General features: G+C 44.9%; 2 protein-coding genes across 13 annotated transcripts in view; one reads left to right on the top strand and one right to left on the bottom strand.

Annotated features, from left to right (window-relative positions):
- MARF1 (meiosis regulator and mRNA stability factor 1) overlaps positions 1-11528 on the bottom strand; it is a 39430-nt gene extending 27902 nt beyond the window's left edge. For 6 of the 7 annotated variants that reach the window (XM_036115505.2, XM_036115506.2, XM_036115509.2 and 3 more), the window contains exons 1-7: positions 11437-11528; positions 7472-7673; positions 4628-5317; positions 3705-3879; positions 2551-2777; positions 1344-1461; positions 588-760 (exon numbers count right to left, since the gene is read on the bottom strand). In XM_036115505.2, the coding sequence (XP_035971398.1) occupies positions 588-760; positions 1344-1461; positions 2551-2777; positions 3705-3879; positions 4628-5317; positions 7472-7615 (1527 nt within the window). In that variant the 5' untranslated portion in view covers positions 7616-7673; positions 11437-11528. The remainder of the gene's footprint in view (positions 1-587; positions 761-1343; positions 1462-2550; positions 2778-3704; positions 3880-4627; positions 5318-7471; positions 7674-11436) is intronic. The other variant, XM_036115513.2, reaches the window with a different exon arrangement.
- Positions 11529-15740: 4212 nt separating this feature from the next.
- NDE1 (nudE neurodevelopment protein 1) overlaps positions 15741-25318 on the top strand; it is a 45564-nt gene continuing 35986 nt past the window's right edge. For all 6 annotated transcript variants that reach the window (XM_078074773.1, XM_036115504.2, XM_078074774.1 and 3 more), the window contains exons 1-3: positions 15741-15838; positions 23113-23238; positions 24270-24423. In XM_078074773.1, the coding sequence (XP_077930899.1) occupies positions 23156-23238; positions 24270-24423 (237 nt within the window). In that variant the 5' untranslated portion in view covers positions 15741-15838; positions 23113-23155. The remainder of the gene's footprint in view (positions 15839-23112; positions 23239-24269; positions 24424-25318) is intronic.

Genomic DNA, 25318 nt, shown 5'->3' with positions numbered 1-25318 from the left:
AGTTGATTAAGCCTCCGATTCTTAGGTTTCAGCTCAGGTCACAATCTTGGGGTCATGGAATCGAGCCCCATGTCGGGCTCCACACTGAGCATGGCGTCTGCTTGAGATTCTCTCTCTCCCTCTGTCCTTCCCCCTGCTCGCTCGCATGTGTGCTCTCTTAAATGAATAAATCTTAAAAAAAAAAGTGTATAATTTCTCTGTTTATTTGACTGCAACCACGAGTGTGTGCAAACCATCCTTATATTCTTTACCCATGCCTGGAGGCAAAAGGAGTAATAAATGTTTCCATTACTTCCATCCACTGGACACAGAACACTGCTAGCTTTGGAGACACTGAGAAGTGGCTATTGGTAAGGTTAACCTACACATCAATTCCCTATGATACTGTGCAACAAAATAAAAGCAAAATCCATACATATCAATTCTCTGTATATTTGTAAGAGAAGAACTATTTCTAAGCCTTATTTCAAAACTCTGGCCAGCCTCCTACAAAGAGCAGCCTCACTTGGTGGCCCCTGTTATGGGTGGTCTTCAGCCTCCATAATGTAACATCAGAATACAGCAAAAAAGAACACAAACCCACTTACTGGCATTTTTAGTGGTAACCTGGGGGGCAGGTCAGAAATGAACTCTTCGAATCTGATCAGCTCATTGGCATGATGCAGCAGTGCTTCTGAGGCCTGGTTTTTATGGACCAAAATTATGTGGAAACCATGCCTGTGTCTCAGGTCACTGAGTTCCAATGCAAAATTGACATCAGCTGAAAGAAAAGGTATAGCCCACCCCCGTCCCCAAACATTAGATGGACTGGACAGAGACACACAACTCCATTGACACCCACCGAGAAAAAAAGAAATGGCTGGACTATAGTATTCAGAGTTGCTCCCCACCTCCTACCCCCTTCTTCTTAGAACAGGAACACATTCCATATCAGAAGAATTAACACCACAAGACAATTTTACCACATACTTATACTGAATTCCAAGACACATGTTACTTCTCGTAGAAGAGAAGAAATATTAACATTTTGGGGAGCATCAACTTTGGAAATGATTCTTCTTAGATTATTAAAATTTGCAATACTGGTCCCAGGGTTAAAAAAAAAAAAAGTCACATTTTCTTTAACTGGCCCCACAAGAATCTGTACTCACATTCTAAGGAGAAAATACACAAAACCCACACAGACTCCATTTCTTCTCTAAACAGCTCTCAGACATAAGCATAAATATGTCCTGTGTATTTCAGCCTCTCTGGGGGCATATTTTATTTAAACATGTTCTGGCTTCTGTAACAATTCCCATACAGTGAGTTTAGTGGAAATTAGCAGACGCTTCTGCACTTACTTGACACAAGAACCACAGTGGCCGGAGCAGTGTGCGTGTTCGCGAACCTCCGGAGACTCTGGCGGAGCTTATCGTCAGCTGCATTCTTTGCTGTAGCATTGATGTGGGCAACGGTTACCTGCGTTAAAGTAAGGACAAATGAGCAAGAGCTGAGGTCAGAAAAACCACTACGCATTCTGCCTGCATCTTAACAGATGGTCCCTGAGGAAAGACACTCTTGTTATTACTGCCACTTAGGAATGGAAAAAAATTATAAGTGGATCTCAATAATTTCAAATTTGTCTCTCCGTACAAATGAGCTAGACCCATTATTATCTCTTCTCGCCTCTCTAATCTTCTGCTTTTGTACTTCGTCCATCTGCCTTTGAGAAAACAGGCAGAAAAGGAAGTGAAATTTGAAGTAGGTAAATTAGCTCTCACTAATAGCTTTTGCCAATAGCTGGGGAAGTAGCAGAGACTGGTATATGATGAAGGTAAGATTCAGCGCTGTATTTGATGTCATTTGTCTCCACTATACATTGTCTGTGGCTTCCAGGATGTGGGGTCAGGTGGTGGGAGAGGAGAGGCATCTGTCCCCAACAGAGTTAAAATGTGTTTATTTCTGTTAAAGCCCTCAGGCTTACACAGAAGTCTCCAGAGCAAGGAAAGGTTTTGAGAGGTGCTTCAACTACGTGCAATACACAATAAGATTTATTCATTTTTTAAGGAGCACAAATATAGAATTTTAGGCAACAATACGGTGTATCGATAGAATTACTTGTCTACGAGTCAAAAGAACTGGATTCTAGTTCCAGCTTAATAGACTTTGCAGCCAATCTGGATTTAAATCCTAGCTCATCCATTTATTGGCCACGTGATCTTTAAAAAGTTGCTTAACATCTTGGTGCTTCAGTTAAATTTGTAATATTTCAAATAATAAATCCTATGAGCCCTTTGCACAGAGCAGTCATGGAAGTCAAAACAAAGGATATAAATGTAACCATCATACTAGCAGAGCACTAGTTACATACAAGCAGATTATTGGAAGATCAGTTATGATTAAATGACTTCTAGTACTTTAGAAATAATCTTTTGCTAATTTCCTTTATTTGCAAACTCAGGACAAATGTGTATTAAACTTTGAATTAAAATTCTTTAAAAAAAAAAACCCACATGTGCTTATTCTCCTACCATAATAGATTAAAATTCTTTTTTTTTTTTTTTTTACCTGGCAGTTATTCAGCTCTTGAATAACTTCTTTGTTTTCTTTACTAATGTCGCACACACAGATGAATTCTGCTTCTCTGTGGCCTTTAAAAAACTTCTCACGGATTCTCTGTACAACAGCAGTAGCTGAACGGCCAGAGGGAACTGAACAGTTTTCAATATCCCAAAAAACTCCAATGGGGGGTAAGTTTTCCAGCACCTGTCCGGCTAGTGCAACTTCTGGTGACCCTTAGGAAATGTTAACACTTTCAATCACACATAGTGGAAAAAAAAAATTGCAAACTAAAAATAAAATAATAGGTAGCTAGCTATCATTCTTAGTGGCAGAAAAACGAAATTACTGATTGATGTTAAGCTTAAGGATACCAACCTCACCGGCTGACCTAAGAGCACAACTGCAAGTTCCAATAGTATTTCTAAGCAATTATTCCTCTTTTTCAGGAGAGAACAATTCTAAAGGTCAAGTTACTTCAAGCCCACAATAAATCCACTGCAATGCATGAGCCATTCTCATGCTGATCATTATGCTTCTCTTAACACTAACGCGGAGGTAAACGGACACTGCAGCTCTGGGACCTGATTGTCATGCTCTGCCCACGCTTGTCTACCTGCTCGTATGGAAGACCAATGAAGAGGTGACAAAGGGTGAACTTGTTACTGTTCTTGATTAAAAAAAAAATAAATTTTAACACTGCATTAACATCTAATATTTAAAAAAATGCTTTCAAAAGATAACATATCACATTAACTACTTTTGGGGGGAAATGACATTAGGTTTTTTAATTAGTTTTTCATCAACCATTACAAAATCTTTCTAAATATTAAGTTCTTCCATGGAGTGCACAACTAACAGTGTGATTTTGAACCTAAGTTGACAAGGAGTCCCCTCTAGCACTGATTTCTCCTAATATACTCCCTGTTTTTCTATACACAGCTTCTGGTCTCAAACAGCAGCAGCTCAACATAAAAGGCAAATGGCTTGTTGGTCTCTAAGAATAAAAAGATTTTTACCAAGAGGTAGAAATGGAGACTCATTTACCCAGTAGCTTCAGAACCACAAGGAATCTTTTCTTTTCGAGGTGATTAAATGCAGTGTTAGTATCAGATACTGAAAACTACTTAAATATGCACATTTTATACCATACTGTCATTTACCAAATTTCGAAGAAGCTTTGCCTAGACTGGTCGCCAATAACAACGTGGTCTCCTTCCCTGTTCCTTTGGTTCCACAGCCATTACACAGAGGAATAGTAACAGGTGCAGTTTGAGTATTTGGAGGTGGTATATTTGGCCAGACTTTAGCAGCATCAATTATACTATTTCTTGCCGGCTGTTTTAAAAATTTTTTTAAGAAAAGGAGGAGGTTTCAGATACATCATTTCAGAACCTAGAGTTATAAACAACAACTGAAAACACAGTCTAAGTGTTTCTTCTTTCCACCTGTTAACCTCTGATGGAATGTATTTTCAGTATTTCAGGGCATTCCCAGAACTATTAGCTATCAATTCATAAACTCACTTCAAGAAGTGACTTGAAATGATCTGGGAAGGTAGTCACATGATCATTCTAGGGCATGTTATCCTCCAAAGGCGACCCCAAATACACTTTACGTGAAGGTAACAGATTTTTAACACCGGTGTGATTGAGGCCAAGTTCCAAGTCCCTCAAATTACTACAAAGGCACAACATGGCGTGACCTACATTACATGAATGGGTCCATGTATAAGGTGTTAGTTATGAGAAACTGCAATCGTGCTCTAGCCTTTAAAGACAAAACAGAACACGAAGCTTTGCCGAACTCGGTTTACATGTAGGAAACAGCCTGATTACAACAAGAGCCTCTAAAAGCATAAACTACATAAATAATGACTCTGCACTTTTTTGAATGGCCCTTCCCCTTTTACCCTTTGCTTCTCTCAGGACCAAGAGAAGCTATGTTGATGGGGTGAAAGCTACCTCACAGAAGAATCTTCACCCCCGCGCACAATAAAGATTTTTCAAGAAACATCTATCTACTTTAAGAAAGTCATTCCTCAAAGGTCAGCCGCGCCCAACAGAATAAATAAAAAGATACACACCTTGTTGAGACAGTCTTCGCAGTAAAGTGAGCCCTTTAAACAAACCGGAGGTACCACATTTAGGTGCAAAGAATTGGTGCACAAGTGAGGCGTTAGCTCCGACTGTGAAATGTGCTCTTCCAAATGCCCTGGAGCCCCGCTTGTGAAATCAGAACAGGGGAAATAGCCAGCAGAGGCGCAGCCCTGGAGAGCCGGGAACTGATGCAGCTTGTGCACGTTACCGTGACATGATTGGAAATGAAGCTTCCCACAACAGGGCAGGTGTTTGCAGGAAGATAGATTACTTTCTAGACACATGCTGGGAAAGTCACTTGCAATGCCGGCCAAATTGTTCCTAGCTGAGGCATTCTGGAGTGAAGACGCAGACTGGAAAGCGAACCCTGACCCTACCTGACACGTGATGGTCCTGGTGCTCTGCGAGTCTAACAGTGCGCCGGGGTGAATCAAGCTACCAGTACCTCCGCTACCACCACCACCACCACCACCAAAATGCATTGGCGACGTGGAGGGTTCATTAGGGCAATGAGCACAGCAGCTTACTTTGGGGACAGGTGAAAGCTGTATTTTAGGTTGCTGAAGAGAATGGATATCTGGAAGTGGGACTGCTGGAAAAAGTTTAGAGCCAGCATGAAGGGGAGATGGCACATCCTTTAATTCCACAGCAACTTTCTTGTTCTCCATGTAATCTTTCTGGGAAGAGAAGATCAGAACGCCAGTTAATGTCAGGAGGCCAGTGACTTTTGGTTACTCACATCCTACTGCAATCCAAAAATGGAAACAGCGTTCAGTCCTGTTTACATCACTCAACCATAACCAAACAATATGGAATGGCAGCTGAAACCAGGGGCATTCTTCAGAGAGGCCTGCAGGAGGTGAACACCAAAACAGACAACTAAAATCAAGACTGTCCTTCCTGAATTTTAGGAGACTGGGGGAGGGTTCTGCTTACATGTTCAGCAAAGCAGGTTAACCATCTGTGCCTCAGGGACTTCCCTTTGATAACTTCCCCTTGCCTCACAGGGTCTTCTAAAGACAAAACAGATGGTATGAAAACAACACAGTCACAAACAGTATTCAATAAAGATGGCTTATGAGCCAAGCGCTTGGAGGAAAAGACTTAATAGTTCTTGCAGTCAGACCATAAAGGATTTAGGAAGGTCCTCCAGATGATTCCAAACATTAAGGATGAGATAGCCATCTGCCCCAGTGGCCCATCCATGGAGAGGTCTTAAATGTGTTGTTGACATTATTAGGCAAACTCTAGGATATCATGACCTAAAGCCATAATGCCAACAATTACTTTGTAGCCAGGGACAAGAATTAGAGTAATTAGAAAACTATTTAGGAATAAGATTCCAGAGAAATAGTCTGTCATATGCCTCTAACACAGACACAGGAGGCCAGTATATTTACAAAGTCATAGCATGGCACCCGTGTCAGAGACCTGGGTTTGAATGTGATACTCAGGAACTGTTTTAGGACCTTGGGTAAGTTACATAACCTCTCTACATTTCAGTTTCTCCTACGGTTGTTAGAAGGACAAAAGAGATAGTGCACATAAAGCACTCAGCAGAGTACCTGGCTACTGAAAAGGGGATCTAACTAATCAATAGCCCCTACTGGCTGACTGCAGGAACTATTAAGAGAAAGAGGATGTCCTGATACAATGAGAGAGACATGCTCTTCCCTCAGAGCATAGAAAGGGCCATCTGACTGCTATGATTTCACTCCTTTGGCTGTGGTTCTACACTCATCTAGGAGAGTACACTCATTTAGGAGAAATTTGGATTTTTCACTTGGACATTTCCTAAAAGGGAGGAGATAGCAATTGACTGACTGCCAACAAGCAGTGTGTTCTGCCCTCTTGGTAATTACAGTTTAGGCTGGAAATTACTGGCATTCTGATTTATAGAGATCTGGCTCATAAAAAAAAAAAAAAGATCTGGTTCTTATGGTCAGGATTATCATGAGTTGGTTCCCCTGAATTTACTCAATCCTGGGTGCCACTGATAAAATCAGGTTTCTGGATCTGTAAAGTTGAGTGCAATCCTGTCTTGTGTGACTCCATAAGGGCCAGATCCTCCATCCCAGGAAGCCCTGTCTGAGCTGCCAACCCTGTTGCCAAGTGCCCCTGAAGTCACTGACCTCAATTACTGATGCCATGCAAAAAAAGGTAACTATATAATGAAAACCTGGAGAAGATTGGGAATTTAGTTGAGTTTTTAAAAAGTTACTAATACCCTTATGTAAATGCATAGTAAAGACTCATTTAAATCCCAAGTGCAGTAGCAAAAAAGAAAAAAAAAAAGAAAGAAAAAAAGACATAGACTAGAAATGTGGTAATATGGTGCATGGAATGAAATCAGAAAAAGTCAAAATCACTATGAAAAGGCAAAGGAAGTTACAGACACATTTAAATATTCAAGAGAAATCTGGAACAGGAAAAGACTGCCATAAGGTCCTATCAATCTTCCCTTGATTTTAAGACTCAAACCTCAGAAGGTTAGAGTGAAATAAAATCTATTTTATACTTTCCTCTGATTTGACTCTACAATCTGGATTTTATCTTTGGAATCTGTGACTTTCTTAAGAAACAAATCTTCCCCAAATGTTAACATTAAATATTTAAAGCACCTACAGTTCCTTAGAATAGGAGTGCAGGAGTTAAAAAATTTACACTCTCCTTGAGTCAGGAATTATAATCATGTGCTATGAGGAAGAATAAGCAGGATACAAGGTAAAACTTAGCAGACTCCAGGGAGAGAGAGACTGCCCCAGACCAAACAGACAGCACATCTATTTGCATAAGGAATTTGCTACGTCCTCTGTCTTGTGCATAGTTACCGTTTGGGGACTAAGTGGTAATGTCTGCTCAGGACGAGAAAAGCAATTAGAGAATTTCCAAAGCCATGGCTTAGCATCATTATTTTGTTGCAGCCATCCAGGTGTTCTACTGCAGGAGTCCTCAGTTCCGCTTCCTTCCATCATACAGCCATACAAAGTGGTTCAACATTCTTTCATCTTTCTTTTCTTTCATTCTTCCACCCTGTTAAGAATGAGATCTCAAAGTTATTTGCCTAAGTACAAATTTCACTATTAAAATGTGAGACTTGTGGCACCTGGGTGGCTCAGATGGTTGTGTCTGCCTTCGGCTCAGGTCATGATCTCAGGGTCCTGGGACTGAGCCCCATGTTGGGCTCCAGATCAGCAGGGAGTCTGCTTCTCCCTCTCCCTCTGCCTCTCTCCTTGCTTGTGTGCGTGCGCGCTCTCTCAAATGAATAAAATCTTAAAAAAAAAAAGTGAGACTGCAGGGGCGCCTGGGTGGCTCAGTCGGTTAAGTGTCTGCCTTCAGCTCAGGTCACAATCTTCAGGTCCTGGGATCAAGAGCTCCAAGTTGGGCTCCCTGCTCAGTGGGGAGCCTGCTTCTCCCTCTCCCCTCCCCCCAGCTTGTGTGTGCACTCCCGTTCTCTCTCAAACAAATTTGTAAAAAAGTGAGACTGCAGCTGTACTTATGGCACAACTATATTTATGGTACAATGGCTCCCAACAAGTCAGATCATAAGGAATAAAAGTAGCATTCTAGCCAAGGGCCAACCTCCTCCGGCCCTGTGCAGGCCTTTTCTATAGTTCTTTCTTAATTCTTCTCGACCATCTCTCTCTAAAGACCCTACTGGTGAGGGTGAAAAAGTTAACAAAGAGAGCATGTAATTTTAGTAAACGAACAATTACGTGTCTTCATTGCCAATTACGTACTGAAATTGACTTAATAGCAACCTATCCCACTGTGTCGTTGATGTGACTGTGGAAGGTCCAAATTAAGTGAACTCTGTGGACTCTGTGAATTTGATTCTGCTACAGAACAAATTGAACCAATTTCTTCATTTACTTATTACAAAAGTACAATCTGATATACCACCAAATATCTGAGAAATCTCAAGTCACAGATGTGCTGTGTCTACTCCAGTGCAACCACATTCTTATAAGTCTTAAACAGTACAATAAAAGCAGATCAAATCAATAAGAGCCAGTGGGCATGGAGGCAGCCTGCCAATGGTAAGGACAACTGAACCTCATTTCCAAGACCTTGCCATCATACCGAACCACCACCTATTCTTACCTACAGTGGCCGTTTTAAGGTTATCAATTTATCAGAAATTTCTCCTGGACATAAAGAAAACAATTTCTTTTAGCTCTCTCTCTGATAAGATGCTCTTCTCGAGAGATTGTAACATCTACATAGTATGGTGAAGGGAGAGATGAGCACTCAATCTAAAATATAGAACTGATCACAAAAAGCAAGGGCCCGCAAACTATAGCCTGCTAGCCAAAACCAGCCCACTGCTTGTATTTAAGTGACCTTCAAACTAAGAAGGTATTTTACACTTTTTAATTCGGGGGGGGGGTGGGATCAAAATAATATTTTGTGACACTAAATATATGAAATTCAACTTCTGGTGTCTATAAATAAGAGACATTTGTTTAAATACTGTATGTGGCTATTTATGCACTACAGCTACCTAGTCAAGTATTTGCAACAGAAACTGCATGGCCCACACAGCCTAAAATATTTACTATTTGACCCTTATGTGGAAGCTACAAAAACTTCATTAAGTTTCAGTTTCTTCCTTTGCAGAGTGTGGCTAATTTCTCCCCCTCCGCAGCAATGCTGGGGGGGGGATTAGATAAAGGACCCCACCACCCATTTTTGTCTTCCGCAATGTAGAGCTTGTGCCAAGCACAGGGCTTGCAACATAGTGTAAACTAAGTAATTATTTGTTAAATTAAGGAATGAATACAGCAACTATTCACCTACTATGTACAGTTAGGAGTTAGTGTGGAAGCAGAAATGGAGTTAACTGCCACAATGACAATAAATTATGATTGTTGTTTTTCCTACTAAACACAGGTCTTGTATCCCCCAACAAACTCCTCTCTAGATCACAGAAATCTGGGATATTCACGACAATACAGAACTTCAACATGCTCTCTCAAATCTCTTCAAGGCCAATCCTGAAAGGTGCTAACAGGTAGTGTACGATACCAATTACAAAGCCTTTTTATTTAACATTATTTCCTCATTCAGTAATTATTTAATATCTGCTACATAACAGGCCTGTGCTTGGCACAAGAGATACAATGATGAAAACAACCAGACAATAAGATTCATTTATGTCATCTTTTCCCCCACAGTAAATCTGATAGACAAGGGAGAAATAAGCCACAATTTTACATAGAAGTAAACAGAAGTTTAATTAAGTTTTGTAACTTGCCAAGATCACATAATTAAAAAGGAGGCAGAGCCAGGCTTGTCCACCTCTTTCCACCACACCAAGGCGCCTTCGGTATGGCTCAACACAATCAACAGAAAGTACAAATGTATTAGCTTGTTAGTGGCCTGAACCCAGAAAATTTCCCAAGCATTCCCGGGGAATACCACTAAGTAACTTAGGTAGCCAAAGCAAGTTTTCTGTTGATCTGAGTGGCGTTCTTTGAACAATTCAGATAGTGCTTGAGAGCACAGACTCTGATGTCAGTCTGTGTATTAATCCCCAATTTTGCTGTTTCCTATATGTGTCGCTATGGAGAGTTCACAACCTCTCTGAACCTCAGATCCTATGTGTGAAATGGGCCTGATAATAACTGTGGCATCCTTATAGGGCTGTTGTTGGGATTTAATGAGACAATCAAAGTATAAAATCTAGAAGTGACCTTCTCTTTTTTTTTTTTAAATTTTATTTATTCATTTGACAGAGAGACACAGTGAGAGAGGGAACACAAGCAGGGGGAGCTCCAAAGGGAGAGGGAGAAGCAGGCTCCATGGAGCAGGGAGCCCGATGCGGGGCTCGATCCCAGGACCCTGGGATCATGACCTGAGCCGAAGGCAGACGCTTAACGACTGAGCCACCCAGGCGCCCCTAGAAGTGACCTTCTCTTAACACCCAAGTTAGTCGTGGAAACCCACACCACCCAGTCCTTTTTTTTTTTCATAGTTCTATCCAAAATTGTTTATTTGCTTGATTTTTTATTATATGTCTCCCCTACTTGACTGTAAACTCCATGACAGCAGACATCATGTTTTCTCATTCATTGCTGTATTTCCTGCACCTACCAGTGCCTGGTGCATATCAACAATTGTTGAACGAGTGAAGAGTTCAGTATCTAGGAAGACAGTTTAGGTTTTGATTTCCGTGTATGCAAAACAGCGTATTTACCGCTCAGAGAAGTGGGGAAGTCCAAAAGATACAAATGTAAATGGAAAGCTCTTGGTAATACCAGAAAGGTGCTTGAGAAACGAAAATGTGTATTACGGTGTAGAGTTACAATTAGTAGTGGGAGTGGCTCATGCCCTAAGGCAACTCAACCCTATCTGTCAAGCCAGAGACTACACCCTAGGGAGTGCTAAACTGCCGAGGAGAATGCAAAAACGCTCAGTGGGGTTGAAAACACCCGCCCCTTTCTTCCTCTCTTAACCTTCCAACTGTGCACATTGCTCCGGAAAGGTTGCTCTCCACGCCTGGAACCCCGACAGGGAGCAGGGGGACAGGTGCGGACGGGGAGCCAAACACCCTCAAAGGGCAGCAGGGGCGCAGCAGTGAGAGTCGTGAACGGACCTGAAAGGGAGACAACCCGAACCTATGGTGGGGGCCTGACTGCTGAGTCCCAGTCCTTCCCCTCGGAGTAGCCTAACCTCCCCCACCCCCCGCCAGCAAAGGGCAGGGGAAGGGGGGGACGCTGTCCCGCCTCCAGCCGGTGGCCCCAGAGCTGTGAGCCCGTCAGGAACTAGTCCCCAGAGCTGCCAGCCAACTCACCTCAGCCGCGGGCTCCACCTCCGCTCACATTCCGGCCCCGCCGCCTTCCCCCCGCCCCCCCCCAAGCCCTTTGTTTTGATTCCCGACTCCGCAGCTCCCGCCGCCGCCGCCAAGCGCACCCTCCACTTCCGCTTCCGCACCGCACCACCCCTGTCGCAAAACCGACGCCCTTCTCTCCCCCCTCGCTCCGCCCCTTCCTCCACCCCGCCCCCGCCGCCGCGTCCTCCCCGCGCGGGGCGTGCTGGGAACCCCGGGGGGGGCGGGGCCTCGCGGCCCTGCAGCCTCGTCAGGCTCAGTCCCCTCCCGATAAACCCCTAAATAGGGACCTTTCCTGGGGGAGACCCCGGCTTTTTTGGCGAAAACCCCGAGTTTAAGGAGGCCTTCTCCCTGGCTTATCGTGGTGGAGTGGAAAGGAACCTGAAAGCGAAGAATGAGTGGGCTTGTGAGGTGGAGCCGGGGGAAAAAAACCTGCCAACCGGGATTTGATACAATTCAGCTCTTTCAGTCTTTTGAGGGAAGGCGATTTAAACGGGATTTCGATTATTTTTTCTAATTAAATGACGCATAATTTCCACAGATCCTTAATCTAGTGCAACCTAGTGGCGAGTGTAGAGAAAAATAACCGCCAGCCGGGCTTCCCGCGAGGTCCTTCGGGCCGGCGGGGTTTCTCTCAAGGTGGCGACCCAGCTGGCACAAAATGAAGTGTGAGCTCAGGCTCGGCTGGGCACTGTCACCTACTATTAAGGGATCCTCGTGATTTCAGTTAGAAAACGTCATTTTTTAAAAGCTCTGGTCCAGAGCCCGTTGCAAGTGCATGCAAACTTTCCAGGGACAGGGTGAGGAAAGCCCTATGAAGGCTGTGACGGCTTGTGTGTTAGGAGGATGGATGTGACATGGTTGGGGTTTTGGGGGGTTTGAGGGTTGTTTTTTTTTCCGTGGGGGGGGGGTTGGTGCTTCACAATCTTTTACCTGAAGTAATTTTTTTTTTTAAAGCTCAGCACGACCGTCGTTTCTGAAACTGCTAACTGCTCGCTATTTCCTGTTGCCATTGAGAAAAACGAAACATACCTAAATCGAGACATATTTACGATGGGCTAGCTGAATACGACCTAAAAGTTCACTTCTGAAGTTTGCCGAGAAACATTAATTTTGCAGACGAATAAGTAGAAATCGCGAAGAGTTGTTCTGGTTTTTTTTCCCCCTGCCTGAAGTCTGCAGGGTGAGGCAATTTCATTAGGCAATTTGCATTAAAAGAAAAACTCCTCTAAAGAGAATTTCAGGGGAAGATGATACATCCCTGTAGACATCCTTGTAGACTCCTGTTGCGCAGGGCAAGATCAAACACGTAGCTAAAGCGCCCTTTGTGCTTGCTTTTCATTTTCCAGAAGGCAGATGACAAGCACACACATCATCTGCCTGCTTAGGTATTTATTACTGCTGAGTAAATCTTCATTGTGTGTGTGTGGGTATTATTTTCCAAGTGGGAATTAGAACAGATGAAAAACAACCCTGTGTCTAGTGTTGTGTTTTTTTTTTTTTTTCCCAAAGTACCAAACAAATACGCTTCTCTTTAGAGGAGTTTTTCTTTTTATGCCAGTTGAGTATCTCTGAACGCACATGGAAGTAACTAAAAAATATAAAAAGGAAACAAAGTGTGGATTTTTTATTGCCTCTTTAAAAAGGTTTTTTGGTTACAAAACAATACAGAACAGACACATTTTGTTTGACTTTGCTTGGCATTCTTTCAAGTCCAGAGCTGTGTCTGATCTCAACAGGTTAAATGCAGTAAATAAAGCCGAATCAATTCTACTAAATGGAAAGTTAATGAAAAGTCTGAATTACAAATAATTTTTAATGAAATGCAGTTTTAGTGTTTTCTGTAGAAAACCAGCCTAAGGGGCGCCTGGGTGGCTCAGTCGTTAAGCGTCTGCCTTCGGCTCAGGTCATGATCCCAGGGTCCTGGGATCGAGCCCCGCATCGGGCTCCCTGCTCTGCGGGGAAGCCTGCTTCTCCCTCTCCCACTCCCCCTGCTTGTGTTCCCTCTCTGGCTGTGCCTCTCTCTGTCAAATAAATAAATCTTAAAAAAAAAAAAAAAAAAGAAAGAAAACCAGCCTAAGCAGACTACACCAGTCCTTGGAAGTAATTATGAAGTGAAATGCAATTTGATACTTGTGAAAGAGTGCTTTCACATTTTAAGAGATGCTTTCTTAAATATAGTCTCTGCTAATCTTACTCCTATTTCTTTAGTGGGCAAACTCTTTTATCAGAGAGTAAGAGTAACTTTCAGTTTTTCCCTGTCCAAATTATAATCTTCACATTTATGAAACTAGGATGAAGTTTTATTTTTGTCCTATTTAAGTGGCCATTTTACATTCAATTCACCTCCTAAATTAACCTAGTTGTCACTAAAGGAGTTTCTCCCCCAGCAACTTCTCTTCTGCCTATGTTCAGTTTAGTGTTTTGAAATAATAAATTATAATGGAAGGACGTAAGCAAGAGAAACTGAGCTCTCTGCTAATTCATATCTAAAAGCTACAAGGCAAACACTGAATAAAGGGAGGAAAAGGTTTTAACATGCTCCAGAATTTTCTTTTCATTCTAGGGTTTTACCCAATAACAAAGCCATTTCCTAAACTATTCCTGAGAACTTTCATGATAATCATTTCAATGTCCTCCCGGTTGTCTTTATGGAAAATGAAGGAAATTGGAAACTAGCTAGTTTAAGTGACTTTTAAGTGATCAATGCCATTCAGGCAGGACTGGCTAACTCACTGATTTGTGCTTCAGTTTATCTGTAAACTGGGATGATTACTCCCTGCCCAGAAATCTCACAGAGTGGTGAGAGTCAAATAAAATTCTGAGGATGAAAGAAGGCATCAGAGGAAAAGTGTTGAGACGAGGGTGTGAATGATTTATTAGTGTTTGTGAGCAGGATGGAAGCTTCCTGAAAGACATTTTGGTACTTAACTCTGTTGATATAGGCAGCGAGTTTCCCTTTTGCGTCTCTGAGCTTCTTTGGCAACTAGGAAGGAGTCAAAACAGTCATTCTTATGACTTTCTCTCATGACAGAGAAAGGTCGTTCTTAACCAAGGCAGGGAGGCAGGAAGGATTCTAAGAGTATGGCCAGAGGCCTCAAAATAGCTAAAAATCTCTTTGCCTCTAGGGTAGTGCTAAAGAATTCGGGTGTAGGAGTCAAACAGACCCAGGTTTGAAGCCTGGTTTGTTATTACTAATTGGGACTCCTTGGGCAATGCATTTAATTTCCTGCACCTTTGTTTTCTCATCTTTTAAAACGAGGACAATAAAAGTGCTTTTCTGTGATTCTCATCATCTGGATCTGAGCTCCATTGTCACCTCCATCGAGCATCCTTCCCTGATCATCTGAAGTGACCCCTCCCGAACCTTTTCTCTCAAAGGACCTTGTTAATTCTGAAATTATTGCTCACAAGCATCTGAAATCATTTTACTCTGCTTGCTGATTTAGTGTCTTGCTTTCTTAGTAACATAAGCCTTTTGAGGACTGGCATCTTGTCTGATATTTGTTGTGTTATAAGCCTGAGTGCTCGATAAATATTTGTTGGTGAACAATTGAGATTGCTGTGAGAATAAGAAAACCCATGTCAAGAAGTTAGCATTGTCTCTGACACACAACCAATGAACAAATCATGATCACTTAAGAATTGCACAGGTTGTATTTAACTTTGTGCTAGGCACGGTCCTAAACGTTTTACAGACTCCAAGTCAACTCAATTTGTCTCCGCATAACCCCAAGGTAGAATCCAACTATGAGCCCCCATTTTATAGATGAGGAAACTAAGTCACAGAGAGTTCAAGTCACTTGCCCGAGATCAACCAGCTTGTAGGAATACAGCTAGAATTCAAAGCCAGGTTCGAAACCAAGCCCTTATACACGAAGTTCGCTGCCTTTGAAGAAGATAATGATGATGAAATTTTTATTTTGGGTGTAAAGAACATGAAGCATTGCTTAGCCTAAGCGGACCTGGATCTTTGTCCTTCCCTCGATTTGGGGAAAATGCGATCAGTGTCTAGGGGAGGGAGTCGTATTTTCTTGAACAGCGTGGCCCTCACGTCCAAGCCCGTCCCCGGATGTCCAGGGACCCGCCTGCACGCTCCAAGGCCAGCGAGGTCCCTGCCCAGCAGCGGGAGCCTCCCAGGGCCCGACCGGCCCAGTGCCGCCGCGTGGCCACGCCGCGCCCGGGCCCTGGGAAAAAAGTTTCCAAACGGCGCTGCTAGGCGCTGATTGGCCGAGGCCGACGCGGTCCCGTGGCGCCGCAGCCAATGGTCGGCGCCCGCCGCGGGCGCGGGGGTGGGGGCGGTGGTCAGAGGCCCGGGCTGCGCCGTCCGCCGCTGCCGCCGCCCGTCCTCGCGGACCGAGCCGGGGTAAGTGCGGAGCTGCGGTGGCCGGGGGTGGGGGCCGTCCCGGGACCGCCGCCACCACCGGGAAACTCTTTGGCCCGCCCTGGGGACCGCCAGGAGCCGCCTTGCAGGGACCCTGCCGCGCCCCTCGCTCGCGCGTCCCTTCCCGGCCGCCTGTACTCCGCCGGTCCCGGGCGCTGGGCTCAAAAATCCCGCTCTCTGCAGCCTCCCTTCCTAACTTTGTGCCTTCCCACCCTTGTGTCCTCGCGCCCAGCTCCTCGCCTTTGCCAACTTTCTTTCTCTTCTAGCGCCCTCCGCTCCCTCCATGACTTCCACGGTCCTTCGTGCCCTCCTCGTCTCCAGCACCCGCTGCCTGGCTCCTCTGCCTTCCTGGCTCTCTTGGTCTTTTCTCGCTCTTTTTTCTGCCTCTTCTCAGCCCCCGCCACCCCCTTGCCTCCTGCTGCCCCAGACTCGCCCTCATTCCTCGTATCTCCCTCCCCCCCGCCCTCGTCCACTGCCCCTTGCCACTTCCACCCTCAGTTCAGGCCTCTTTCCAAAAACCTCCCCCCTGCTTGGCATCTCCGTGCCTTCGGGAACGTGTTTGGAACAGTCTCCTTCCCTCTGCTTTTCTCAGATCTCTGCTGCAGGAAGGTTCAGATTTCCCCTGACAGCACTTTGGGGAAGGATAGGATAAAGGATGAAAACGCTTATTCTACAGTTTGAATGCAGTGCTGGGACTTACCTGCCTCCCCGAGGTCGTGGGAAATCCCGCCATCACCTTGACACCGCTTTTTGGGAAGCTACCTTATCTTCTCCAGTCATCTCAGGTTCTCTGCCTCCTGAGGGCCTGAGCTTCCCCGATTTCTTTGTCCAGGGTTGGTACAAGGTTGTGCCTCTTTCTACTTTTAGCCTCGAGGTCCCTTTTAACTTCCTTTCTAAAGAAACGGCCTTTACAGGGTGCACTGGGCAGAGATTTGTCATTTTCTATGCTAGTTTGGTTTCTGTATTCTTGGGTAGGATGGCATTTTAGGACACGGATAGGGTGCTTTGAAGAGCAATTGGATCCCAGTGACTGACTCCCAGAGCCACTTATCTGACCCCACCACCACACTGGTATTTAACCAGGTTTGAAACTTAAATCTTTACTCTTACTGTGTCTTTTGTGTAGGATTAGATCCTTTAAGTCTCAGGGGCGTCCAATTGGCATATTTTATCCTCTCATTTTGGATAATAGTTTCTTAACTTGGCTTATTCTGTTAGGATGTTATTTTTGTTTCCAAAGTGTGTTCTTTTGCCTTAGAACTTGTGAGCCCAGAGAGATTACACTCCCTTTCCTTACCAGATAATTTCCTAACATGAGTGGGCCTGCATACAGAAAGTTTGTGTCAGCAGCTAGGACTGTTTTTGCACCTAGTACTGATGTAGGTGCTTTCTCTCTGCCTCTCCCAGCACTGCTTTAGCCCTTAGAAGGTGTTTGGAAATGTTCGAGAAGGGCTGGGGGAGAGGGAAATCACAGAAGGAAAAAAAAATCTTTGCCTAGCATCTTTTTTTTTTAAGATTTTATTTATTTGACACAAAGAGCACAAGCGGGGAGAGTGGCAGGCCGAGGGAGAGGGAGAATCAGGCCCCCCGCTGAGCAGGGAGCCTGATGCCAGGCTCAATCCCAGGATTCTGGGATCATGACCTGAGCCCAAGGCAGACGTTTAACCTACTGAGCCACCCAGGTGCCCGAGAGATACCTTTATAAACAAAATTGGCACCCTTTCTTAACATATCATGAACTTTCTTCTATGTTAGTTCATATACTTCTTAACAACTGTGTAATTTTCCAAATCAGTCCTCTGTTGACAGTTAAGTTTCTCCCAGTTTTCCACATCAGTGAATGATGGCATACACCCTTGAGTATATGTCCTTGCATGTCTATCTAAGTATTTTTGTAGGCAGATCATTACAGACTTTGAAAGCACAGAGGCAGAAGCCAGACTTGCTGGCTCTTGACTGGTTTTGCCCCAGTGACGCCACTTCTGCAACATGGGGAGCCAGCGTCATAACCAAGAAGCTGTGGAAGCCCATGCAGACATTTGGCCGTGTCTTTCTGTCCCCTCCATTTCCCTTCAGCTCTTCCCTTTGTTTTGATTGGGAAGGATTGAGGTTGGCGTGGAGAAGGGTGGTGAGTTAATTCTTGATAGTTTTCCGTGTGTGCTGCTCCTGACCAGCTATGCTGGCTTTCTTCACTCAGAGGAAAGCCAAAGGAGAGTGCTCTGTTTTCTCTAGGGTTTTGAAATCAAAGGTGGGGTGGGAGATCTAAGTGATGCAAAATAGAGAATACATACTTTTTGAACTTTGTGCTCCCAGCTGGTTCTTCCTTGCCTGCTGTAGCATATACTTTTGAGGTGCCCATTAGGTTCGTGCACAGAGCTCCTGGGGCGCGAGAGCAGAAGCACGGAGGCCGAATGCCTATAACACCTGTAGCACAAATGAAAGGCGTGCAGTGCCCATTTTTAAGATCGTGGGTACAGAGTTGTATATACCGAGACCCGTGCCTGTCACAGTGCGTTTGAAAAGACTGGGGGCCAGATGAAACGAGTGAATCTGACCTCTGAACAGTCTCTTTGCAACCCCAAGGAGACCATGAACTTGAATTCAAAGACCCTCCAGTCACTCCCTCCCCCCAACTTGCACTTGGGTCTGATTTGCCTCTGCTGTCCACTTGTACCTCTGGAGGTGGCCAAAGGCGTGCAATGTTTCTGCTCCAGCTTCTGCTTCTAAGAACCCAAGTGATGTCTCACTTACTCTTAATAGTCGAATGGCTTAAAGGGGATAAAATTGAAGATAAGTTATTAAACACCCAGCACGCAGTGGTTCCATTCAATAGGGAGAGGGAGTCTTTCCGAGTCATCTTACCTGCTTTCTGTGGCAAAGAATAATGCACGTTGGAACTGTGAGACATTTTCAGATGGCAAAGGAAAAAGCGTACATTTTTAAGATTGTTGTTTCAGAACAAAGTGAAGTTCGGCTGTTACTTCTTCTTAGTCTATAATATATTTTCCCTCTTCCCTAAAGATTGTTTTTAAAATGCAGGGGGGTTGGGCGCCTGGGTGGCTCAGTTGGTTAAGCGACTGCCTTCGGCTCAGGTCATGATCCTGGAGTCCCTGGATCGAGTCCCGGGGCTCCCTGCTCAGCAGGCAGTCTGCTTCTCCCTCTGACCCTCCCCCCTCTCATGTGCTCTCTCTCTCTCATTCTCTCTCTCTCAAATAAATAAATAAAATCTTGAAAAAAAAAATGCAGGGGGGTTTTGGGTTGAAATGCCAGGCCTGTGGTTTTTGCCCTTTAGTTGAAGGAGCTATAGATGATGCAGGTTGTGACAGGAGCTCAGGTCTCTGCTTAGCTTCTTTCCACCACTACCCCACTCCCTGGCCCTGAAGTCCAAAACCAGAATCTTCCCATCAGCACGGTTGTAATTAGAGCCTCTCAGGCAATGGAAGTGCCTCCTAAAACATCTCAAATTCGTTTCTTTCCTGAGGATTAAGTTTTAGTCCTCACTGGCCGTAAGTGTTTTATTTAGGAAGCTTTTTTCCCTAAAACTCACCTGTCATAAGAATGCAGGGTGAACATTAAACCCCAAGAACAGTATCAGATGCTCCTGATCATGTACACCTGGAGAGGGGGTAGTTTCCAACAGGGTATTCTCTCCTCCTGCCACTTTCCACTAATGAGATGCCACTCAGGTGCTGAGGGAGTGTGGGGTTTTCCCGCATCCTGACCCGCCTCTTAGGGATGTACAGAGAGGTCAACCATAAACTAGTCTTCAGAGGTTTATGGCTTCTTGCTTTTCCTTAACCTCACATCCCCTTCCTACTAGTGGTCCATCTCTATCTTTCCCTTTGCTCATTCATTCCACAAGCATTTATTTAGTGCCTGTTACATGCCAGGCACTGTTCTAGGCGTTGGGATAAAAAAGCAAGATGGAGAAGGCCCCTGTGCTCAACAATTGACATTCCAGTGGGGGAAGATTAAAAACAAAACTCAAAATGATGAAATAAAGCAGAGGTTAATAAATAGTGAAGGGCTAGAGAGGATATTTGGTGGTTTATTCAAATAAGGTCTCTCTGGGGAAGACATTTCAGCTGAGATCTGAATGACAAGGAGGATACCTAGGCAGAGAACAGCAAGTGCAAAGGCCCTGAGGTGGGGAGCAAGTGTGTTGTGCTCCAGGAACGGAAAGAAAGGGGTGCCTGGGTGGCTCAGTCGTTAAGCGTCTGCCTTCGGCTCAGGTCATGATCCCAGGGTCCTGGGATCGAGCCCCACATCAGGCTCCCTGCTCCGCGGGAAGCCTGCTTCTCCCTCTCCCACTCCCCCTGCTTGTGTTCCCTCTCTAGCTGTGTCTCTCTCTGTCAAATAAATAAATAAAATCTTAAAAAAAAAAAAAGGAACGGAAAGAAGGCTATGTGGCTTGAACATAAGCTAATGTAGGGGGGTGGGTAGGGTTGGGGAATGTTTAGAGAAGTAGGCAGGAACTAATTACATTAAATATTGGATATGATATTTTCCCAAACAGCAGGAAAAGCCAGTCTACATCCATTGTTCTTAGTTCCTGTTTCGCCCTACTACACGGACTCTCGTGCCATGCAGTTGAGACTGTCTTCAATAAGATAATGGTCACACGGCACTCAGTTGCACGGGCTTTTGACACTATAGGGGCTGCTTTGGTGACTTCATATTAGATGAGTTTTGGGCTCATTAGAGCTTAAGACTTGAGCAGGGAGTACCACATCTAAGTTTACCCTTACCCATTGCCATGTTAATTGCTGTTATTTACACTCTAGGTGTTCTATTCTTTTTACTTTCAGCAAACAACATCTTTCACTACCTACCTTAATTAGGACCCTCTGTGGCAGCCATCCAACCCTAACTGGTATAGTCAAGAAAGGGAGTTGGTTATCTCTCATAACCTTAAATCAGGTATGACTGGATCCCGGGGTTCAAATGAGATCATCAGGACCCAGTGCCTCCACCTCTTGGCTCTGCTTTCCTCTGTTTTGACTTCATTCTCTGGCAGACTCCTCCCTTGTGATGGAAGGATTGATCACTGGCAGCTCCAAGCTTACCTCCTACCATCTTACCCTAGTGGGAAGAGTTTCTTTCTTTCTTTTTTCTCCTAGCTTTATGGAGATATAATTGACATAGAACATTGTGTAAGTTTAAGGTATATAACATGATGGTTTGATAAACGAATATATTGTGAAACCATTACCACAATAAGGTTAGTTAACCCTTCCAGAGTGTCTTTCCTGATGGCTCTGCAAAAGCCCTGGACACTGGTTTGCTCAGCTTGGGTTAGGGCCACCCCTGAACCAATCATTGGCCTAGTTTGGGTTAGACCCATCCTGTTATTGGCTCAGCTTGGGTTAGGCCCACCCCTGTCATTGGCTCAGCTTGGGTTCAGCCCACCTCTGAGCCAGTTACTGATGCTGGAGGCATCCCTCCTGTGTTGTGCCTCCTCCTAGATGCTGATGTCAAGTACATCTGAATCACATGGAATGAATGTAGGGTTAGTTTCCCCAAGATTGGAGTGGTGTTACAGAAAGCTAGAAGAAGAAATGCTGGACTGGAGAAAGATCAACAAATGAACAGCTTTCTACTCTTTGCAGCTTCTGTGCTTCCATCCAGCTTTCAGAGAAACTCTGTTCCCCAGAAAGGGCTGGGTGGGGCACATCGCATGTTGTCTCTGAATGAGGGAAGGGTGAGAAATTAGGAAAGAGAGAAGATGTGAATATAGGTACTAACAAATCTAGTTATCAATAAGGGCTGTGCTTGAATATAATTGTTTGATTTTTTTTTAACCAGGGATCCAGGAGTTGGTGATTGTGTCCATGTTAACACTAACATATTTAGCTGAATGATTAATATTTGTAGTCAAAAATATAGCTTGTTATGGGGCGCCTGGGTGGCTCAGTCAGTTAAGTGTCTGACTCTTGATTTCGGCTCAGGTTGTGATCTCAGGGTCGTGAGATCGAGCCCTGGGCTCTGAACTGGAGCCTGCTTAAGATGCTGTCCCTCTGTTCACCCCCCCCCCAGCTCTCTCTCTCTCTCTCTTAAAAAAACAAACAAAACAAAACAATACAGCTTGTTATGCCTTGCAAAGTGAGGAGTTGTGTTCATTCTTTTGTCCCTAAGGACACCCGATTGTGAGCTCCCTTGAGGGAAGGAAGGGACTTTGGAGACATCTCATTTGGATTCCTGATGAACTTTTGACAAGCTCAGAGCCTTAAATAAGGCTCTATCAGCGGGGAGTCTGTAAATGGCCTGCTGTTCATAGAGATCTGTTCCCCAGCCTCTGCTCTGGATCTCTCCAAGTCCTCAGAGCCAAGGCCCCATTCCCACCCCCTGCCCTGTAGCTACTGTCCCTTTTGTCTGCTTCTCACACCCAGCTCTCCAAAATTTCCTCTACTTCCTCTTCTTTACCTCCTCGTAACTCCTCTGCCCAATTTCCGCCCCCCCCCCCCCACTGTGTTGAAACTATCCTTGCTCACATCACCAGTGACCGACATTTCGCGAAGTCTCCTGGGTATTTTCCAGTCCTAATCTTAGTTTCTCTGTTGTATCGTGGATACTGTGGACCGGTCCTTCTTTTCCCCTTGACACCACCTATCTCCTGCCAGGACAGCTCACTCTCTGGTTCTTGTCTCTTCATTTGTCCCCTGTCTCCTTAGATTACTGTTTCTTTCTTTGCCTACCAGTCAAACATTGGCATTCCTCAGAGTTCCATAAATAGTATTCACTAGATTCTCCAGCAGTTCCGTCACGAGAAAGAGGCAAGAAGCAGCTACAGGCTCAGGACTCTTAAATTTGTATCAGGCCAGAGTTCACCCCAGAGTTTCAGACCTGCTGTTCCTTTTGGATGTGTCACTGGCATGTCAAACTAGAAATATCCCAAACTGGGCTCATTATCCTCTCGCCCTAAAGACTTTCCTTCTGTTCTTCATCTCTGGTGATGGGGATGGTGGTGGCACCAGTTGTCGAAACCAGAACCCCAGAGATGTCCTCCCCTCCTTTTTTTTTCCTTGCACACTCCCCCATGAAATGAATAAAATCTTGGTAGTTTTATCTATTCATTGAATGTAACATGTGGGTGGGCTGTATTTTGTCTGGGTTTGGTTTCAGTTTTCGGCAATGTTTTATCAATTAATCCAACATAAAATTCAGGAGCTTCCTCTTGCCGCCCCCCCCCCCCCGCCACATTAAAAATAAGCTCTTTAACCAGACATGGATGGTAATTATAAAGCTTTCTCTCCTAGACACCATGCCACAAGAAGAGTGACCTCTTGCTCTGTTTTCACCATGGAGGACTCGGGAAAGACTTTCAGCTCTGAGGAGGAAGAAGCTAACTACTGGAAAGATCTGGCTATGACTTACAAGCAGAGGTCAGTCTTCCCGAGTCCACCCTGCTTTTTCTTCCCATCCTGGTGGCAGCTACCATTCAGTTTGGGGCTTCTGAGGTGACAAGCACTACAAAGGACTTGACACACATTCTGTCCGTTACATCTCAAAACTGCCTCATGAGGAAACAGTTATCACCCCATTTTACAAATGAGGAACTGAGCCTCAGGGAAGGCAAGTAACTTGCCCACCGAGGTCACGCCAGCCAGTGAGCAGCTGGGCTAGAACGTGAGCGTCAAAGCCTCCGGTCCTGAGCAAACTGCTGTGCTCTTTCCCATCCTATTTTCTGGAAGGGTTTTATCAGTTGGGGATGCCGTATCTGGTCAGTCCCCATGCCTGACAGTATGGGTTGTTGCAAATTTTAAATGTGAAACCAGCGGTTCAGTGTCCATATCTGGGAGTAGTGTGTGTGTGTGTGTGTGTGTGTGTGTGTGTATGTGTGTGTGTTCAGCATTGCTTCTTTTTATTTCTCATGGACTCATATTCTTCACATGGAGGTTTTATTCCAGTCCCTCTAATTTTCTTATTCTTAATTTGACTATAAGATAACTCAGGTTTAGTATTAAAAAAAAAAAGCATTGCTTGACTTTTAAGGATTGAGGACCTGGAACTGGGTGTCTGGGGTTGGCCAGGCACCCACTGTAGTGGTGGGGTGAGCAAACGTTTATATTAGATCCAATTCCTGCTTACAAGTAAATCTGCAGAGGGTACGCAGTCCCAAGGACATTTACTCCACCTTGAGTTCAAAAACCAAATACGTTGAATGAATGAGCGGGGAGTGAATTGGTAGAGAAATGGCTTCGGAGTCAGGCAGACGTGGGTTCAGGTGTGAGCTCTGCTTCTGACTCACATGACGTTGAGACAAGTCACATCTTCTCTCAGGCTTATCTGTAAAATGAGGGTAAGCCTAGTTTCTGCCTCGAAAGGTGGTTGACAAGCTAATCCATGCATCACCCTCCACAGCACGGCTAGGTGCTCAGTAAATGGTTGCCTAATGTGTCTGGGACTTCTGTAGGGCAGAGAACACGCAAGAGGAGCTCCGAGAATTCCAGGAGGGAAGCCGTGAATATGAAGCTGAGTTGGAGACGCAGCTGCAACAGATTGAAACCAGGAACAGGGACCTCCTGTCGGAAAATAACCGCCTTCGCATGGAGCTGGAAACCATCAAGGTGAGAGAACATGGATAGCATGTCCAGACAGGCTTCCAGCGTGGTGTGTGTGTGCCTGGGAAAGCGAGCCCGGCTGTGTGAGGGGGCCCCTGGCCAGCCCTGGGCACGCTCCCTGCTCCCTCAAGACCTGCTGGGTGGAAGTGGTGTTGGAAATCTTTTTTGCCCCCATTGGGAGGAGCCCTGTGAGAAGCGAATCACACATGTGTCCCCACGGTCATTCCTGGCTGTCTATCACAACCGCACCAGGCATGTGAAAGGTAGACATTTTTGGAGTATGGAGTGTCACCAGATTTGCTGATCGTTAGATTATACAAAGTCCAGGGTTAGGCTGCCCAGTGTGGTAATTGACAGTTAAGTTCATTAAAATAAAATAAAAACGTAATTCCTTCCTTGTGCTAGCTACATTTCATCTGCTCAACAGCCCCACATCTCTAGTGGGTATCGTTATTGGACAGAGAAGTGGAGAATATTTCCATCATTACAGAAAGTTCTGTTAGATAGTGCCAGTCTAGAGCAGGTTCCTCAACTTGGACACTGTGGACCTTTGAGGTCCGGTAACTTTCTGCAGTGGGGGCTGAGTTTTGCATTGTAGGGTGTTGAACAGCACCGCTGGTCTCCACCCACTGGATGCCTGGGGCACCCTCTCCCCCCCAAAGATTTATGAGAATCAGAAATACCTGTCGACATTGCCAAGTATCAGGAGCACCACTGGTCCAAAGGGTAAAGACTGCCTTTTGGACATTCTGTAGGGCTTAGCAGATAAGCACTCGCCCGTGCCCTGCAGACTGCAGTCTCAGCCCTCACGGCCAGGCAGGCTTGAACCCACCCTCGCCCTGAGATTCCTGATCTGAGTAAGTCTGGGGGGGACCTAGGCATGTCTGCATGTCTTTTCTTT

The sequence above is a fragment of the Halichoerus grypus genome, chromosome 6 (genome assembly GCF_964656455.1).
Source record: "Halichoerus grypus chromosome 6, mHalGry1.hap1.1, whole genome shotgun sequence".
NCBI lineage: Eukaryota > Metazoa > Chordata > Mammalia > Carnivora > Phocidae > Halichoerus > Halichoerus grypus.
Note: the sequence above shows the minus strand (reverse complement) of the source record. Positions and strands in the feature narration are given on the sequence as shown.